Source organism: Saimiri boliviensis, chromosome 20 (assembly GCF_048565385.1).
Source record: "Saimiri boliviensis isolate mSaiBol1 chromosome 20, mSaiBol1.pri, whole genome shotgun sequence".
NCBI classification, from domain to species: Eukaryota; Metazoa; Chordata; class Mammalia; order Primates; family Cebidae; genus Saimiri; species Saimiri boliviensis.
Window position 1 is genome coordinate 26758778 of NC_133468.1, and position 19921 is coordinate 26778698.

Here is a 19921-nt window from a genome sequence, read left to right on the forward strand (position 1 = left end):
GGTCTTGACAGCCACTCTATTTTACCATCTTCCACACTAGAAAAGTGAAATTTGTCAGAGTGTTTGAGCTTATCTGTGTAAAGTCTTTTCAAAGTTTCATCCAGATGAGTGTTTTTTTTTTCCCCCTGAGGCTGTTACCATTTTTTGAAAATTACAACTTGTTTTAGAAGGCTTTGTCCAAGTACCAACTGAGTGCTCAGTACGGAATTCACCCTAAAAATCTAATGTTTGTGCAAGTGAGGTTAGCAATAGCCAGAACAGGGACTTTGCAGGGGTAAGGCTTCTCTGTAGGAATCCCAGAAACTCTAACAGGACAACTGACACCCTTGACTTCATGCTCTCCTATTTTAAGCTGAAAGACTGGCATTTTTTATCACTAAAAAGATCTGAGTGTGGCACCATCCAGCAGGTTCACTAGGGGAGTCGTGTGGCATGGAGCTTTCAGTAGGAACCAGTGTTCCCTGCCTGGCATGGAGGCTGTACGTACGTAACTGATAGGTGCAGAAATGGACGGAGTTCTCATCTCTTCTCCATTCTTCTTTTCCTCCCTTGTCTCCAGTTCTGCCTTCAAACCACCCTTTCCTCCTTCCCTTTTATCCTCCCTGGCTTTGTCATTTATGTTTCTCCTGAATGGGTATCTGGAGGAATAAGCATGGGTGCATTGTCAGAGAGGAGGTGGGGCCCTGAACGGCAGGCGGAGAAGCAGAGACAACCTGGGCAGCTGTGTTTGTGTTTGCTGCTGAGAGCAATGGACAGAGGGGCACTTTCAGGCACCGCAAAGGGCCTGGCTTAGGGAATGGGAGTGCACTGTCTGTCTTCCCCTCACCCCTTCCTTCCATTTGATTGTAAGACACCAGCCTCCCCAAAAGTGTTTCCTTTCCATCTGCTCCTCATGCCCTGCACAGCAGCTGTGGCTATAGAGAGACCACGGCAGGCTGGGGGCACACAGCAGGGCTTGAGAGTAACAGCATCCGGGAGAACACTGCCTTCACCACATCTACCCGTCTCTTCCGGATTGCTAGGCATCCTCTCCTCCGTCCCCATCACCACACAGTGTGGGCTGGGCCTGTGGAACCCGCTATGGGAGCAGTTTTAACTGCTCTAAACCTCGGTGAGCTGGTGCAAGAGAGGGAGTCAGAACCACCGAATGCCCCTGCCGTCCCTGAGTCACAGATGGGGTCCATCTGCCTGTGGGGCGGAGCTCTGCGCCTGTGGCCGCACATCCTCAAACAGTTTGCTTTGCTGACCTGGGCCTGTGTCTTGGATTTTTAACTCACACTTTAGACTCTCAAGTCTTTTCTCTGGGGTGGCCACCATGTAGTCCTAGGAATGACTACGTTCTGATGAGAGGTTCATCATGATGATAGCAGCTGATGATCATGGAGCATTTTCATAGTGCCTGGGACATGTTTTCATGCTTTATTACATTTTATTCTCACAATTGCCTCACCGAGTTATCTTTATTTTCCCCATTTCACAGATGAACAGACTAAGGTTTTGAGAGTGTCATTGCATAGCCAGCGAGCAGCTCAGCCAGGTCTGACACCCAGCTCGGACTCCGGTGTTCAAGCGTAACTCTGCAGCTCTGCCCACCCATGTTGCCAAGGGGGCCACAGGGCACAGAAACGTCCGGGAAAGGAATTTGTTTTTGCTGGGACTTTCTCAGGCCACTGGCTTGCCCCTCTGGAATCCTTCAGGGTTGTGAGTGGGGTGTGGAGCCTGGAGTTCTGGACCAGGTTGGCAGGTGAGCCTGCCCCTGAGCCCAGGGTCCTGTTCTGGCCTGCACAAGGTTCCTGATGGTACCCGCACAAGCCAGACACGGGGCTGCATGCACCGTGGAGGAACACTCAGAGGAAGCAGTTGCTCTTGAGGATCCAGCAGTCAGATTGTTCTAATCAGATCAGATCAAGGAGAAAGACAGAATGATTTGTGTATAAATTTCCTGCCACCGGTAGCTTCAGTGCCCTGCATGGCTAGGATGAGGCTGGAGAAAGTAATGTATATGATGATGACCAGGGTGCCTCAAATGCCCTCCTTCCTTCTGCATTTCACTGATGTTTCCTGCAGCGTTCTGCAGCCCCAGCCCACCACTTTCCTTCCATAGTTAGAACCTTCCCCCCACCTCTGATCAGAAGAAAACTGGGGCTATTGTATTAACAGATGACTTTGCTTTTAATTGGTAGAGCCAGGAGCTGTGGGACATCTGAGTTTCACGGAGATTCTGGACACATCTCTCAAGGTCAGCTGGCAGGAGCCCCTGGAGAAAAATGGCATCATTATAGGTAAGTAGCCCTGCCTTCCAAAGAAGAAAAAGATAAGTCTGTCCTCACAAAAAGAGGTGGATATCGTGTCAAACCAAACTGTTGACAGCAGGGACCCATGCCCACGGCCTTCGTGAGAGTGACTGAAATGTCTTCCTGGACACGTGGCAGAGTCCCAGCACTGAGACTGCCCCAGCAAGAGCCCACCTAGTCCAGGGGCCTGTCACTGTGTGGGCAGCAGCTATAGTTTGAGATCTATTCCCCTTGCATGATTTTGCCAGGCCTCCAAAGTCTCTGATCAATGAGAGTGAGTCATGTTTTGACATGTGTGTTCACATGTATACGTCTCACTTAATTCTCATAGCAGCATGGTAAGATCAATATTAATATTATGGCCATTTTACAGATGAGGAAACTGAGGCCCTGAGAGGTTAGGTGACCTTCCCTTCATTCAGCAGATGGCACTGAGAGCTCCTGTGTGCAGCCAGCCTTCTCAGACACAGCCAGGAGGTGTGATCATGAGGCTCCCATGCCCATGTTTTGGCCCACATCCCACAGTTGTGAGCTGCAAAGCCAAGATGAGATCTGGGTCTTCTGATTCCAGATCCCATGTTGGGTCCCCTCCCCAGCCTGCCCTCCAGTGAGAGCCCTGAGGAGATCGTGAAGCAGGTACCTCGGAGGAGGTTCTCAGCTGTGCGTGGGGCGCGGACTGAGCCTTAGAGGCCCCTGGGCGGTGAAATCTCCTCTCCTGCTTTAAGAGGTCTCTGTCGGAAACAGTTCACCATTTTTGGAGTTTTTAATGATTTTATTTATTTATGTATTTATTTATTTTTTGAGACGGAGTCTCACTCTGTCACCCAGGCTGGAGTGTAGTGGCGCGATCTCAGTTCACTGCAACCTCCGCCTTGCTGGTTCAAGTGATTCTCCTGTCTCAGCCTCCTGAGTAGCTAGGATGACAGGTGCCCGCCACCACACCCGGCTAACTTTTGTATTTTTAGTAGAGATGGGGTTTCACTATGTTGGCCAGGCTAGTCTTGAACTCCTGACCTCAAGTGATCCACCTGCTTTGGCCTCCCAAATTGCTGGGATTACAGGCCACTGCGCCAGGCCAAATTTTTATAGATATCTCTGAAAAACCCTTTTGGTTAAAGCTTAATTTACATCTTAGTTCAGAAAAAATTCTTGGTTTGACAAAAGCAGCATGGGCTTTAGCCTCAGATGAGTTGGGCAGGGCCCCCTGTTCCACTGTCTTAGTCACTGTAAGAACCTCAACGGACCTCTGAGATCCTCAGTTTTGACTGGGGCTGTCGGGAGGATTAGTTGAAAGAAGTTATGTCTGTGGCTGCCCACTGCCTGGCCCAGAGCCGCTTGGCCTCCAATAGGCATCCTTTTTTTTTTTTTTTTTTTTTTTTTAATAAACATTACTGGAGATTTCTAGGAAGCCACTTAATCTTCCTCTTTGTCAGCCATGTACGGGTCGCCTCTACCTCATCCCTCTCTAGGGGCTTTGCCTGTGGCATCTCATGTCTCAACAGGGCCTCCTGCCTGGGTATTTTGCAGCTGGTCCCTGAGGCTGAGTTGCCTGTCTTCATGCTAGTGGTCAGTTCGGAGCTGAGCTGCATCACCTCTCTGCAGCGGCCGTGTTCTCAGCTGTCCGCGAGAGCCACGGAATTCCAGTGCCTGATTGTTCTGTGAAGCAAGCTCATGCTCTCTGGGTATGTCCAAGAAGCCTGTGCTGGGATTGGGCTGCCCAGAGACTACAAGCCTGCAGTGGGGCTGTCCCTGCTGCCAGGTTGCAGAGTTGGGGGGGCCGTTTCTTCCCCACGCTGGTGGCCTGGATGACGGCAGCAAGCACCCTGGCCACTTCCCCTGTGCCTGGCACCTTAGCCTCACAGGATCTCGTTTTGCTTTCTCAGTCACCACACCGGGGGTGTCTCATAATCCAGGCCTGGCAATGACAAGGGTGAGCTTTAGGGCGGTGGTGTCCCACGACCACAGCCCACAGGTGTGTGCACGCTCCCTCCTCTGCAGCGTTGTGTGCCAGGGTAAGGTTTGAACCATAGTCTGAGCACCATGGCAGAGGATGCTCACCTTCCCCATCCACAGTCCTCTCAGTGTCTCAGAGTTTTCTCAAAGCACTCCAAGGCCAAGAAATGCCTAACAGTTCTGTTTATTAAGTATTTAGGTCCAAACAACTGAAGTGTGTATATGCTAATAACATATTTTAATTGATTATAATTGCCATTTAAAAAATAATATGTGGTAGTCGAAAGAAATAATACTTGCATTTCTTTTTTCAGTGGCCACAGTTGGTTCTTAATGGGGTGTCTGCACCTGTCTGGCACTGCCCAGCTTCTCCACCTTCATTTCCCGGTTCATGTTAGTTTCCATGTGATACTTGTTTTCTTATCATGGCATCCACCAAAAACTTTACTTTGCAAAGATAGGCTATATCTAAGGGCGCATGGCATGCTCTGACCTTGAAACAGAGCCACCTCCAGCTGGAGGCTCACACTGAGTGTCCTGAGGTTTCCTGTAGTGCTCCTGGGAGGTCACTGCAGCATCCCAGATGCCCCGGCGCACAGTGGGCAGTGGGAAACTGTGTTCCTACAGTGACCTGTTTCTACACAGAACTCCTGCTATGCAGCAAACCCCATGCCAACCCCACCACTACTAATTGGTAGAATCTCCTGTAATCATCTGTGCCAACCAGATCCCCGATAGAGTGAGATGTCCAGAGCCCATACACCGGGTCACCTTGGAGCCAATACAACATCACCTTAACTTTTTTTTTTTTTTAAGACAGGGTCTCGCTCTGTTGCCCAGGTTGGAGTGCAGTGGCTCGATCTTGGCTCACTGCAATCTCCACCTCCCATCAAGCGATTCTCCTGCCTCAGCCTCCCAAGAAGCTGGGACTACAGGTGCGTGCCACCACACCCAGCTGATTTTTTGCATTTTTGGTAGAGACAGCGTTTCACCATGTTGGTCAGTCTGGTCTTGAACTTCTTACCTAAGGTGATCCCCCACCTCAACCTCCCAAAGCACTGTGATTACAGACATGAGCCACTGTGCTTGGCCTCACCTTAACTTTTAAAAAAAAGTAAATTTATGAATCTGGCTCTGCCTTTCAGAAGCTTGCCTTTTGAAATGCCCACTTTAAACAGTGTGAAAACTCCAGGAATGGGCAAAGTTACTACCAGAATTGGACACGATACCCTGGGTCTGTCAGCTAAGTAAATAGTCACAAGTGCTGAGTATGTACAATTAAAAGGGCCTCCTGTTGCCTGGAGTCAAGGAATTAAGCAAAGGCAGGGTGAAGTAAGCTGGGGAGGCCACTCTAGATGGCAAGAACCTTGTTTAGTTTAATCTTGTTTTAAAGCATTCAAAGAAAGGAAAAACAAATGAACTGGTGGGAGGCAGGATATTTAAAAGCTGAGCTGGACGCTACCATTTGGAAGAAAAAGACTTTCCAGTTCAGACCCTTCAGGGACCAATTCAGAGGCTGGAATTAGAGCTCTGCTCACCACTGACCCCAGAAACCGGGCTACTTGGGTGAGAAAAAGAATTCGTCTCTGCCCAGTCGCCTTTCAGGTCTACTCTCAGCCATGTTCTGGAAATCTGGCAGAGACTCCTTGGTAGACAGTCTCCACACAGAAGGAATTCCCTTTTTACAGATAGACACATTGGCCTCTGCCCTGCCCTTTGTGAACACAGCACACACCTCATTCCTGTTCTAAAGCTGAAAGAAAAAAATCTATGGGCATAATAATTCGCATTGAGTGAACATTTCATGGCTAAGCGGTGTTTGCCAATGTTTCCAATTTATGATCATCTGTTTCACCAGCTAATGGGGCTTCATGAACTCATTTTCGTATTTTATTTAAATAAATACCTGTAGTTGCAAGCAGCAGTCTATTGTTTATGGTGGAACTTGACTTTGAAGCTGGAGCTTTCCCAGGCTGGGTGTAGGCAGAGGCTGGGTTAGGAGATGCCTGTGCCGTGGCGGGCAGCAAAGTTCCAGTGGGAGCACCAGGCAGACTCCCTGCAGTTTCCTCTTGGTGGCCACATTGTCCCCTTCTCCCTTTGTGTGGCTCTGTGTTCTCCATTCCTGCTCAGAAGCTGTAGTGGATGCCTGCAGGTCTTTGGAAGAGAAGGTCCTAGAGGAGGTGAGATGAGATGTTATCACCTCACCAACCCAACGTCACCCTGTCACGCCCAGTGATGCCCGAATCAGGGAAGCTCTCCCAAGCACCCATCAAGTAGACAGATTTCCAGTGGAATGTGCTGGCAGCCCCATGAAATTCTACTCTGTGCTAAATGCAGAGTGTTTCATTAAGGACAGAAAAAAAAAAAAACCCACGTTCGTGGGCAAACTTGGCCAACAAAAGCCAGTTTCTGGAAGGGTTGGTGCAGTGCCACCATCCTCTCGAAGGCTTCCTACAAAGGCTGCACCTGCTATTAAAGGCAGCTGCAGGAGCCCAGGATGGCTGACGGCTTGGGCCTGGGCTCAGTGCTGCTTTACGGGCTAGAGGCGCTGTTGGAAACGGTGGTTTATTAGCCCTGGTTGGTGCTGAGCAACCCCCAGCCTTTATTTTAATTGGAGGCCTGGAATAAGAGGGAAGTGTGGAGCAGGGGGCAGCTGTACCCACCCGAGTAAATTGCCCATTGTGCGCTCATTGTAAATGTTAGCGTCCTCTATTCTCCCTCCGTAAACTCTGATTTATGAGGGCCAGGATGCAGACAGACAGTTTGTGATTGGATGCACTGCTCTCTTGTAGAGAATTTACTTCAGATCAACAGAAAATTATTTCTGAAACTCCTCTGGCCATTAGTCTCAGTTAGCAGCCATTGGGAGCAGGTAGGATGCCAAGCAGGAGGTACCCCTGCTCCGGATTCTGGGTGCCTCTTTCCTCTCTCCTCTAGGAGCTGGAAGCGGAGAACGCATACCCTGGCCAGTGCTGCCCAAGCCCTCCACACACGTTCCCCAAAAGCTGTTGTTCGTAAATTCAAGGATATCTTTCCCACCTCTTGCCCACCACTCCATCCATCTGTGCTCACAGGCATCACACGTCCCGAGCCTGCGCCATGTCTCCTGGCGTTTTTCTGCAGATTGCCCTCTCTAACTGTCCATTTGGTTTTTGTTTGTATCCATAACCATTTGAGCACACCGTGTTTTCAACGTTGATCCTAACAAATCCTAGCAACACTGCCCTTCCTGACAACACTGGAATTGCCAGGTTTTAGCTCTGGGTTGACGTGATGAACATGATGCTGTGTTTTAGTAAATTCTGATGAAGAACAGCTTTTAAACCAAGAAAATTTTCTGGCAGACAAGGTTGTAACATTGAGCAAAGGCTCCTCTTCCCATACGTTCAGAGTAGACCCTGAGGATCAAATTATTTAGTGATTGACCAGCTGTGACCCACCAAGGTTAGGGATGCCTTTCGGTTCCCTCACACACATCAGGAGGAGGTACTGGAGGAAAAGGCTCTTCAAGAGGCAGGGTCTCATCCACTGTGAGAAACAAACTCAGGCCGGGCACAGTGGCTCACACCTGCAATCCCAGCACTTCGGGAGACCAAGGCGGGCAGATCATCTGAGGTCAGAAGTTCAAGACCAGCCTGACCAACATGGAAAAACCACATCTCTACTAAAAAAAAAACAAAATTAGCCAGGCATGGTGGCGCATGCCTGTAATCCCAGCTACTCCGGAGGCTAGGCAGGAGAATTGCTTGAACCTCAGAGGCGGAGGTTGCCATGAGCCCACATCACACCATTGCACTCCAGCCTGGGCAAAAAGAGTGAAATTTCATCTCAAAAGAAAAAAAGAAACAAACTCACCCGTCCAAACCCAAAGAATGGACTTAGAGACCCAGAGAACAGCAAAAGTGAGACTTTTAATGACAATCTTGCAAGATTGGGCTTCTGATGGGCAGGCACACCCAGCACGGTCACAGCAAGCAATTTATCCACTTGTGCTCTGTCCCTCCCCCATTTCCTCATAGGCTGGGTACTGTGGGGGCCACAATCTTCCCAGACGTTGCCTATTGGTTGTTGGGTATGGGCTTTAGGTTTTTTTTTTTAGGGTTGTCTTGCTGCATTTTGTTGCCACACACAATGCATTGCAATACTAGTCCACTCAGGAGCTCTTCAAGTATTTGCCTTATGACCTAAGCGGTTGGCAGGCTGATAAGAACAAAGAAAATGAGCTATTCGGCAGGATAGTAAACTTTCATCTTAGACTAAACTTCTTTGGTTCAGGTGGGGGCAACTAAGCTTGGGGGAGGCTGACAAGGAGGCGTTGGCGCTCCAAGCAGGTGCCTAGTACATCCTGTTTCTTCTGTAGTTTGCTGACCTAAGTGATTCAAGGTGCCTTTGTCTTGGAGATGGACCACTGTATCATTTCCTTGATCCACTGAGGACTGTCTGGGGTTCCAGCAAGTCCATGAAGCTTTCTCTGGTGTGGTTCCTTCCTTTGTGAAATAGGATAACAATGGTTCTAATTTCAAAGGTGTGCTGTGAGGGTTACAGGAAAGAATAGTGCAAGCTAGAAATCTTCATCGTCAGGGTGGGCAGATGAGGGAAATGCTAAGATTTAAAGCTACAGTCGGGCTGGGCAGGAGCAGTGGCTGATGCCTGTAATCTCAACATTTTGGGGAGGGCACGTGGGAGGATCTCTTGATGCTAGGAGTTTGAGACGAGCCTGGGGAACATAGTGAGACCCCCATCTCTACAAAAAATTTTAAAACTTGGCCAAGCATGGTGGCCAGTGCCTATAGTACCAGCTACTTGAGAGGCTGAGATGGGAGGATTGCTTGAGTTGAGGGGTTTGAGGCTGCAGTGATCTGTGATTGCCCCACTGCACTCCAGCCTGGGCAATGGAGCAAGACTCTCTCTCTCTCTCTCTCTCTCTCTCTCTCTCTATATATATATATATATATATATATATATATATATATGGATACATACATATATATATATTTTTTAATAAAGTTAGAAAGTGGGGAGAAGGTGATGGTGAGTGGTCAGCCTGGATAGCCTTCTCCCTCTCCCTGTGAGGAGGAAAAGGAGACCAAGGCTTGAGAAGCAGCCTGGCGCCTTGGATGAAGCTACCGTGGAGGATGGTTTAGTGACCTGCCTGGGCCCGGGCAGAGATCCTGAAGGCAGGTGGGGAGCACCACTTGGTGATGGCTCACGGGATGGCAGGCACTCCGAGTGCTCTGGAGACACCCAGCGTCCAGGCTGCCCCTCGGCGGCCCTTGTTCCTTGGAGCTCCCCCTGCATGAGCCCACGTGGGAGTCCCCCCTGCCCACGCACAGAAGCTGCAGGGCGGTATGGGGTCTGTGAGACAACCACCGGGAGCTGGTTACAACATTAACTTTTTTAAAACAAATAGTAAAGTCTCCAGATGCTGTCCACTAAATCTTTGTTTACCTGCAAGTGCAACTCCTAGCTTTATTTATTGCTTTCATCAGAATGAGGAGGAAGCTGCAGGTGCATCCTAGTACTTCTATATCCCTGAGGTTATTGACTAAAAATAGGGAAGAGCAAGCGTTTTCAGCTGTTTTCTTTTGCCTGTGGACCCCTGAGCTCTTTCTATCACTGTCTCCCTCTTTAAAAGACACTTTTGTGTTCCCTAATCGCATAAACTTCCCTCCACAGGAGTTGATTGATTCAGGAGATAGTTGGGTCTTTTCTCTCTCTCTCTCTTTTTTTTCCTCTTTTTTAAGACAAAGTCTTTCTCTGTTGCTCTGGCTGGAGTACAGTGGTGTGATCTTGGCTCACTGCAACCTCCACCTCCTGGGTTGAAGTGATTTTCATGCCTCAGCCTCCTGAATAGCTGGGATTACAGATGTCCACCACTATGCCTGGCTAATTTTTCTATTTTAGTAGAGACGGGGTTTCACCTTGTTGGCCAGGCTGATCTCAAACTCCTGACCTCAGGTGATCCACCCGCCTCAGCCTCCCAAAGTGCTGGGATTACAGGTGTAATGCACCATACCCGGTGGGTCTGTTTTATCTAAGCCCCAACTTACAGTGGAATCCCAGGTTGAATAAATTTTGATCATGAGTCTCCACTGGACTAAAGAGAGTATAGGGGGAAATCAAATTTATTAGAAAATAGATTTTAAAAGGGGAGAGACAGAGCTAGAAGTAAAACTCACACAGGTGAAAAGAAACTTTTCCAGGCAAAGCACTTTGCAAAATGGAAGGGTGATCTATCAGGCATTTTGTAAAGGAAAAAGTAGAAGTGTTTCCATGAATTACTTGCAACCCAAGACAAGCCATTGATTTAAAATACTGTATAATGAAAATATCAGCTTCCAGAAATGAAATGATTAGCTGGGTGCGTTGGCTGTAATCCCAACACTTAAGGAGGCCAAGGCAGGAGGATCCCTTGAGCCCAGGAGTTCCAGACCAGCCTGGGCAACAGGGGAAGGCCCATCTCCACAAAAACTTAGCCAGCCATGGTGATACATGCCTTTGGTCCCAGCTACTCAGGAAGCTGAGGTGGGAGGATGGCTTGAGCCCAGGAGGTTGAGGCTGCAGTGAGCTATGATTGCACCATTGTGCTTCAGCCTGGGCAACAGAGTCAAAAATAAATAAATAGAAATGTACATACACATGTACAAAATTTTTAATGGAATTATTGGTTAAATGCATTCATAATTTGACAAGAGAAGGTCAAATTGGGCACAGCAGGCTGGCAGCTGTCATATTTTTCAATCCATGCACCTGGTGCTGAGGTTACCAGAGCATCCAGTAGGCCCTGTCCTTGTGAAGCTCACCCTGGTAGGGAGGGATGGTCCCCCGTGGTGGGACCATCACTTCCATAAACAGGCTTATGAGATCTTGATGGATGCACGGAGGAAGGAGCCTTGATCTGTGCTTCATTTCAGTAGCACAGTGGCTCTGAAGCGCCTTCAGCATACCCAGCTGAGTTCTCCAAAGCTCCAAGACTGCAAAGATGTTGCTGTGGCATCCAGGTCAGCCCAGGCCTTCAGGAGACCAACACTGGTCTGGTCCTGTTCTTTTCCAGGCTACCAGATCTCCTGGGAGGTGTATGGCAGGAACGATTCTCGTCTCACGCACACCCTGAATAGTACAACACACGAGTACAAGATCCAAGGCCTCTCATCTCTCACCACCTATACCATTGATGTGGCCGCTGTGACTGCCGTGGGTGCTGGCCTGGTGACGTCATCCACCATTTCTTCTGGAGTGCCCCCAGGTCAGTAAAATCATGTGCAGTCCTCCTGCTGTCGCCTTTCCCTTAAAGATTCCTGAGGCTAAACATTGATTGGCACTTCTGTGTGGAAGCCACTGAGTGCATTGAAAAGTAGTGGCCTCCTGCCAAGATGCTGGAGGATAAATGGATGTTGACTCTATGTCAGCCTCATTCTCTAGAGCTGAAATTCCAACACGCATTCACATCTCTTCTATCTTCTCCTGCTTTGGCCTCCCAAAGCTCTGGGGTTACAGAAGTGAGCCACCACTCCCAGCCAAGAAATCAGTATTATTTTAAAATGTTTTTACAAAATAATGATGAAATGTAGTATGGTAAAGACAGAAGTCTTTGATTTATGGAAGAATTCAGTTTTTTCATTTATTTTAAACCAATAGCCAGTACCCAGAACACACGTTGAAAGTGTTTAAAGCCAGTTCCCAATGCATATCTAAAATATGAATACTTTCAAAACAGTAGGGATGATTGTATTTGTCCATTTTCTTGCTGCTGATAAAGACATACCCTAGACTGGACCATTTACAAAAGAAAGAGGTTTAATGGACTTACAATTCCGTATGGGGAGGCCTCACAATCATAGTGGCAGGCAAGGAGGAGCAAGTCATGTCTTACATGATGGCAGCAGGCAAAGAGACAGCTTGTGCAGGGAAACTCCCATGTTTAAAACCAATAGATCTTGTGAGACTTACTCACTGTCACAAGAACAGCACAGGAAAGAGCCGCCCTTATGATTTCATTACCTCCCACCGGTTCCTCCCATGACATGTGGGAATTGTGGGAGTTACAATTGAAGGTGAAATTTGAGTGGGGACATAGTCAAATCATATCAACAAAATGGCATGTGGTTTAATTGGTTTAAAATAGGTACATAAGTGACTGAGGGTAACCCTGGAAGCACATCTGTGTGCAAGTTGCCAGGATGTTCCTGGGATGTCTTGGATATTGTACATCCAAGGCAGGAAAATGGGTTAGCTGACCTCCAGAAGGCTGTGCTTCCAGGAACACTATGATCCATACTACATCTGGAGCCACACAGCGGAGCGTTAGAGGGGAAACTGAGGCCTGGCTGCTTTGGCCAAACCCCTGATAACGAATGTGCAGGAGGCGCTGAAGTTGCCCTTCCTTCATTGCCAAGGCTGAATGCTTGTCGCTGGAGAGGGGTCCTCAGCTCTGCCCACTCATCCTCAGTAGTGGCTGGAAACAACTCAGATGGCGAGGACTGCTTTGGGGACGCTGTGTTCTGTTTACTGTTCTTGAAGTTTATCGCCATTAATGATTGAAGAACCATTTAAAAATCTAGAGAGCTAAGAAATAGAAAGGAAAGAGTCCACTTGTCCTTCGATTTAAACATTTTTCTATTTCAAATTCATTAAAAACTAGAAGTAGAAAGGACCCTTGAGATCCTACGGACCCTGCCTGTGCCGATAATGAATTGATCACCAAAATAGTTTCATTGTCCCTGTGTAAGACCTGGTTTCAAACACCCCAAGCAACAGCAAATGAGGAAAGCATTCCTCAGAGATAGTACAGTCTGAGAGCTGCACTAGCCTTGCATTTTTTCCACCATTTTATCCCTTTGTCTTTCTCTAGAGTATTTTGCATTGCACAGTAATATAAAAGCTCTCACTCTGAACTCACAGTGCTACACTTCTGAGTGGGAGACGCTCTTTGGGGTGAGTGTACTGAAGGGTATCTCATCTAGGAGTAGGCTTGAGCCACAGGCACCCTCAATGGCAGGCTCATTCAGAACCTACCTTCCACCTTATCCAGTTACCGGAGCAACTGAATACAAGCAGAATGAGGAGATTTCTGCACTTTCACTGGAATTTGGTCATCTTGGAAACCAGACCCAAGAAACCTAAGGCTCAAGACCTGATACTGACCAGGTGTCATGCTGCCTGGCTGCAGTCCTAGGCTTGTGCTCTCTTATCCCCCCGAGGCTACGGTGTTATGAAAGGAAGCATGGCCGTTTGTTCTTTGTATTGTTTCAGGAGCCAGGAAGAATTACATTCATTCATCCCTTCCTCATTAAGGGAGCATCTGTTAATTACCTACAGTGTACAGAGATGCCTAAGACGTAGCATGTGCCTTCCAAGTTTCTCATCTACGAGGCCACATTAGCCACGTGTTGCTAAACTCACTGGGTCACCCTATTAAAGTAAAAACCATGCATGGATCATGTCCCTGGGGAAGCTGTGCTGCTTCTCACTTTCATGCTTTTGAAAACAAATCTTTTTGGTATAGCATCATTTCAAAACTGTTTACTTCTGAAGCTGACGCATTGGATACCTTTCCTAAGCTGTGGTGGAGTGTAAATCTCTCCTCTTCCGTCCTGGTTCCTCTCCAGACCTTCCCGGTGCTCCATCCAACCTGGTCATTTCCAACATCAGCCCTCGCTCTGCCACTCTTCAGTTCCGGCCCGGCTATGATGGGAAAACGTCCATCTCCAGGTGGATTGTCGAGGGCCAGGTATGTGTGTCGCAAACCGGAAGCTGGCATTTCCCAAGAGCAGTCTTGGAGCCTGTGTGTGAGTGGTGTCCCTGCAGATGATGTCGTGGGGTGTGGAGGAGAGGGGCATACTTGGAGAGGGAGCACCAGGGGTTGAGGATAGCCCAAATACCAGGGCAGAATGTAGGAAAACAAGGAACAAGATGTCAGTCTGGGGTCCTACCAGGTGATACAACAAGGATAAGAAGGGTTAAAATGAAAGCTGTGATGCAAAATAGGTATCCAAAATTGGATAGCATCGTTGATTGAGTTTTTAAAAATTCTATATCACAATTAGCCACTAAATATACTAATAGGATTAATTGCTTGGTACAGCTTGTGTGTCATTAGCTATGCATTCATTCAACAATATTTTTAGAGACGATTGTTCTATCTGCAGGCACTATTCTGGGCATGGGGGCTCTTGCAGTAGACAAAGCTGGCTGAGTTTCTGCTGTCGAGGAGAAAAGTGCTGTCTGGGAAAGAAAGACCTCCAGCTGTGGGAAAGCTGTTATATTTGAGGGGCAGCAGGGAGGCTGGGTGCTGCAGGGAGGAGAGCAAGCCCTGGCGTGACAGGGAGTGAGTCTGGGGAGAACTGGGAGAACGTTCCACAGGACCTGAGAGAGTGGGCCCCCCAAGAGACTTACGGTCCCACTCCAGGTGTGCTAGCAAGCACAGGAGCACGGAGGGTCCAGGACAGCACCTGGTTTGAATAGGATTACGCTGGCATGGGCGAAGCCATGCAATCCACCAGTTCCATGTTCCAATAAAAGCAGGAGGAAAAAGATAAAGGGCCAAATTATAAGGAGTAGTAAAGTTTCAAAATAGTTATTATCTGCAGTAAAATCCTAGTGGTTTTCATGACTGTACTTGTACTATATCGCAAGATGATCCACTCCCGGAAATTGGCCATAAATTAGGGAACAAATTCTATCCACTTCTTCAAAAGTTCCACTAAGCAAACATTTCTGAAAACCTAAGGAGGATCCTGAAGGTAGAAGCCATCTGGATGGGTCTGACCCACAGATGGGGCTGGAACAATTATTTACTTAGGAAAAATAGCAGTAGAGCCCTACCTCACATCAGATGAAGAAAATCAGACCCCAGCAAATGAAGACTAAATTAATGGAAACAAGCTTTAAAATGCATAAGATTAAATATAGGACAAGAATCACAATGTCTCATGAAAACCAATTCTAGTATTAAAATCCATCAGCTGGGTGCAGTGGCTCACATCTTTAATCCCAGCACTTTGGGAGGCTGAGGCAAGTGGATCACTTGAGGCCAGGAGTTCAAGGCCAGCCTGGCCAACATGATGAAAACCCATCTCTACTAAAAATACAAAAATTAGCCAAGCATGGTGGTGTACACCTGTAATCCCCGCTATACGGGAGGCTGAGGTAGGAGAATTGCTTGAACCCGGGATGTAGAGGTGGCGGTTGCAGTGAGCCAAGATTACACCATTGCACTCCAGCCTGGGCAACAGAACACAACTATGTCTCAAAAAAAAAAAAAAAAAAAAAATCCATCAGCAGAAGTAGCCATGCAATACTTTTAGGCCCACAGAAGCACACGCTGTGGTCTTTGGTGTCTGACAGGGCCACATAGCTGAGGCCAGGAGGCAGCGCTTTCTGCAGACTTTAGCGTGTGGTGTCACACTAGGCTAGGAAGGCCACAGCAACAGAAATGCCAGCATCATGGGGCTCAATATATGAGAGCTCATTTGTGCATCCAGACAGGCCTGGGAGTGGATGATGCTCCTTTAGCCCACGGTCTGTTGCCCAGAACTTGGTTGCGTGGCTGGGTGTCGCTACAGGGGAGTCTGGGAGTGTTGTTTAAACTCGCCCAGGAGGGAAAGATGTGATGTGGGGACTCTCTGCACAGTTTCTCAGCCACAGCATCCTGGCTTTATGTCCTACAACCTATTTGTTTACATTTTTAATGTAAGACATCTTAAATATATGTAAAAGGAGGGAGAATAATATAGCAAAGCCCCTTATATCCATCAGAAGTCAGTGATCCTCAAGATTTCGCCACATCTGTCCATCTCCAGTTTATTGGCGTATTTGGAAGCATATTTCAGACTACATGTCACTTTGCCCCCATACACTTCACACGTGTGTCTAAAATACCTGTTCACATGCCAATATGGATGAATTTCACAGGCATAATGTTTAGCAAAAGAAAAACCAGACCCCTACTTGGAGCATATGCTGCGTGATTCCATTTATAGAATGTTCCAAAACAGGAAGAAGTAATCTTTGGTGTTGCCGGGTTCCCCTGGGAGCCTTGTGGTTACTTACCATGGGGGTGGCAGTGACTGAGAGGGGTCCACCTGAGGAGGGGCGTCTGGAATAACAGGAGTGCTGTTTCTTGATGTGCATCTGGGTTAGATGCGTGTGCTTATTTTGCATATACACCAGTGGTCTGTGAGCTTGCCTGCGTCTTACTTCAGTGAAAACTTTGGCCAGGTATGGTGGCTCACACCTGTAATCCAGCACTTTGGGAGGCAGAGGTAGGCAGATCACTTGAGGTTGGGAGTTTGAGGCCAGCCTGGCCAACATGTGAAACCCCATCTCTACTAAAAATACAAAAATTACCTGGGCATGATGGTGGGTGCCTATAATTCCAGCTACTTAGCAGGCCGAGGCAGGAGAATTGCTTAAACTGGGAGGCAGAGGTTTCACTGAACCAAGGTCATACCATGGTACTCCAGCCTAGAAGACAGAGCGAGACTTCATCTCAAAAAAAAAAAAAAATTTTTTTTTAAAGAAAACTTTACATGAAAATATGGATATCTTCTCTCATGTTACCATCATCATACCTGAAAAAATTACTGTTAATGTTTTGTTGAGATAGGATCTCACTCTGTCACCCAGGCGGGACTGAAGTGGTACGATCTCAGCTCACTACAACCTCTGCCTCCTGGGCTCAAGCAGTCCTCCCCACTCAGCCTCCTGAGTAGCTGGGACCACAGGCATGTGCCACCACACCAGATAACTTTTTATATTTTTGGTAGAGACAGGATTTTGCCATGTTGCCCAAGCTAGTCTTGAACTCTTGAGTTCAGGCAATCTGTCAGCCTCAGCCATCCAAAGTGCTGGGGTTACAGGCATGAGCCACTGTGCCTTGCAATTTGAACATTTTAATATCATCTCATAATCAGTTCACACTCATATTTCCCCAGTCTCCAAAACACCTATTTACTGTGGATTTGATAAAAGTAGGATTCAAACAAAGTTTACTCTATTTTGTTGTCATGTCTCTCAAATTATAAAAAAAAAAAAAAAAAGGAAAACAGCTTTATTGAGTTGTAATTGACGTACAGTAAACTGCATATATTTAAGGTGGACAGTTTGACAACTTTTGACTCAGCTACACATATACACACACCTGGAAAGCTGTGACCACAGTCGAGATAATGAACATGTTCCTCATCCTGAAAGGTGTCCTTGCAGCCGTCAGTATCCCTCCCTACCAAGCCTCCCCATCCCCACAACCATGCATCTGCTTCCAGTCACTGTAAGTTGCATCTCTTAATCCAGAGGAATACCCCACCCTTTCTCTCCAGTGCAGTTACCTCATTGAGAAAACCCAGACAGTCATCCCATGGGACATCTGCATTGGAGATGCACCTGGTAATATCCTTGACCTGTTCAAGTAACTCTGTGGGGTTACTTGACCTGTTCCTCTACCCCCCATTTTCCCTGTAAACTGGAAGTTCATTGCAAAGGACTGGTAGATTCCATTTCCACTCCTCCCTCCCTCCCTCCGTCCCTCCCTCTCTTCCTCCCTCCCTTCCTTCTTTCCTTTCTCCCTTCCTCCCTCCCTCTTGTCTTTCCTTCCTCCCTCACTCCCTCCCTCTCATCTTCCCTTCCTCTCTCCTTCCCTTCTTTCTCTCCCTCCCTTCTTTCCTCCCTCCCTCCCTCCCTTTTTTCTTCCCTCCCTCCCTCTTTTCCTTCCCTCCTTAAGACTGCTTCCCAGTTACTGCAGTAGACTGGAGGCACATAGGTCTAGTTGTCCCACTCAGGGGTGCTAACTTGGGCAGCAGAGTGTAGCAGACTGATCCCTACCTTGTGAATTTCTCCATCAGCTTTTCATCTAATGGTCTCATCCATCCATGATCTTTGCCTGAATTAATTATATTCTTAGGACATTCGAGATGATAGTTTTCTACTTCTATCAATCTTTCTTCATTTAGCTGTTGGAACTCTGAAAAGAAGCATCTCCCCTCATCCCTCAGACTATTTAGTGATCCTCAAATACGGGAAGGCAGAATAAATGCTTAATTCTTTTCCCTTAATTACCAATTTTAAGGATGAGGAATTGATCCCCTGGTTACTTCCAATGTTAAATGGGTTTTTTTTTTCTTTCTTTTTTTGTCCTGAGGTCTCTTTTGCTGAGTATCGTTATGAAAGCATAGGTTCTTACATGTTCAGTAGGTTTCAGCCACCTGTAGTCATCATTCTTTTTGAACCTAGAATTGGCCTGGCTTTGGCCTCGGGAGACTTTCATATCCTAGGGCTCTGACATGAGTCTGCGCTCTTTGATGACTTCTTGCCTCAAGCTGAGATGGAGCCACGTCTTCGTGGCCTTGGTTTCATGAGTGTCAAATGCTATTTAAAGACGATAACCTGAGCACCAAGGTGGGTGCTCATGGTTCCCAACTGATTGCTGCTTCTACACCTTCCGAGTAGACAGAGAACAATCTTTTGAAGCATCATGAGTTCATACTGACATTTCCAATTGAAATATAAGATTACAGACCTTAAATGTATATTTTAAATATATTTTCCTTTACACTAAAACTGTGCTTTTTAGAACTCCTAAATGATTATTTTCTTTATCCTACTATTGTATTAAGAGTTTCAAAGTTGCATAGACCTGTGGTCTGTGAATTTACCTGTGTATCTTACTTATATGAAACCTTTGTGTTAAAACACAAATACTATTGTATTAGGAATTTCAAAATGATAATCTCAGTGGTGTGACTAACAGAGACTAGTGAATGAAATTTAAATATTTGTCCTTAGAATATGTTATACCATGGAAGTATAATAGATTCAGTTTATACTTACAGTTTACATTCCATTTATAATATATTTAGTTTCTACTTATAGTATAAAAGTACAGTTGAAATACCATGTTCTGAGGCCACAACATTCTTTTCTCTCTGTGGTTATTTTGATACAGATTTAAGTTCATTCACTTCAGGACTTTGTTTTGTTCTTTTGCTTCAATTTTGAGCATTGGCTTTCTTTAAAAATCATTTTACATTTTATTTATTTATTTTTGAGATGGAACCTCTTTTTGTCACACAAGCGAGTACAGTGATATGATCCCAGCTCACTGCAACCTCCGCCTCCCAGGTTCAAGTGATTCTCCTGCTTCAGCCTCCTGAGTAGCTGGGATTACAGGCCCCCGCCACCATGCCTGACTAATTTTTATATTTTTAGTACAGATGATGTTTCACCATGTCGGTCAGGCCAGTCTCAAATTCCTGACCTCAAGTGATCCACCCACCTTGGCCTCCCAGAGTGCTGGGATTACAGGTGTGAGCCACCATGCCTAACTCATTTTACATTTTAAAAAATTGTTGGAGGATTTTAAATTGATTTTTGAGGATATAACCCATTTACATGATCTCAAAGTCAAAACCATTTAAAAAGAGCTATATAGAGAACTTTCTGTTCATTTGTCCCCTTACCCGGTTTCTGCCCTGTAGATACCCATATTTATTAGGCTTTTGGTTTATCCCTTTTTTGGCAACATAAGCAACTCTTTGTATTTGTGTACTTCCTCTCTCTTCCACAGAAGGTGACGTATTGCACCTTGCTGTCTTCCCATGACAGTGCACCCTGAACACGCCTGGGCATCCAGCATGCACTTGGCCTTTCTTCTCACACTTGCTCAGGTCTCCTGGTGT

The 19921-nt window shown here is 46.8% G+C and overlaps 1 protein-coding gene across 4 annotated transcripts in view; it reads left to right on the forward strand.

Annotated features, from left to right (window-relative positions):
- SDK1 (sidekick cell adhesion molecule 1) overlaps positions 1–19921 on the forward strand; it is a 948273-nt gene that overhangs the window by 751540 nt on the left and 176812 nt on the right. For all 4 annotated transcript variants that reach the window (XM_039460606.2, XM_074390484.1, XM_074390483.1 and 1 more), the window contains 3 exons: positions 2184–2282; positions 11302–11493; positions 13856–13977. In XM_039460606.2, the coding sequence (XP_039316540.2) occupies positions 2184–2282; positions 11302–11493; positions 13856–13977 (413 nt within the window). The remainder of the gene's footprint in view (positions 1–2183; positions 2283–11301; positions 11494–13855; positions 13978–19921) is intronic.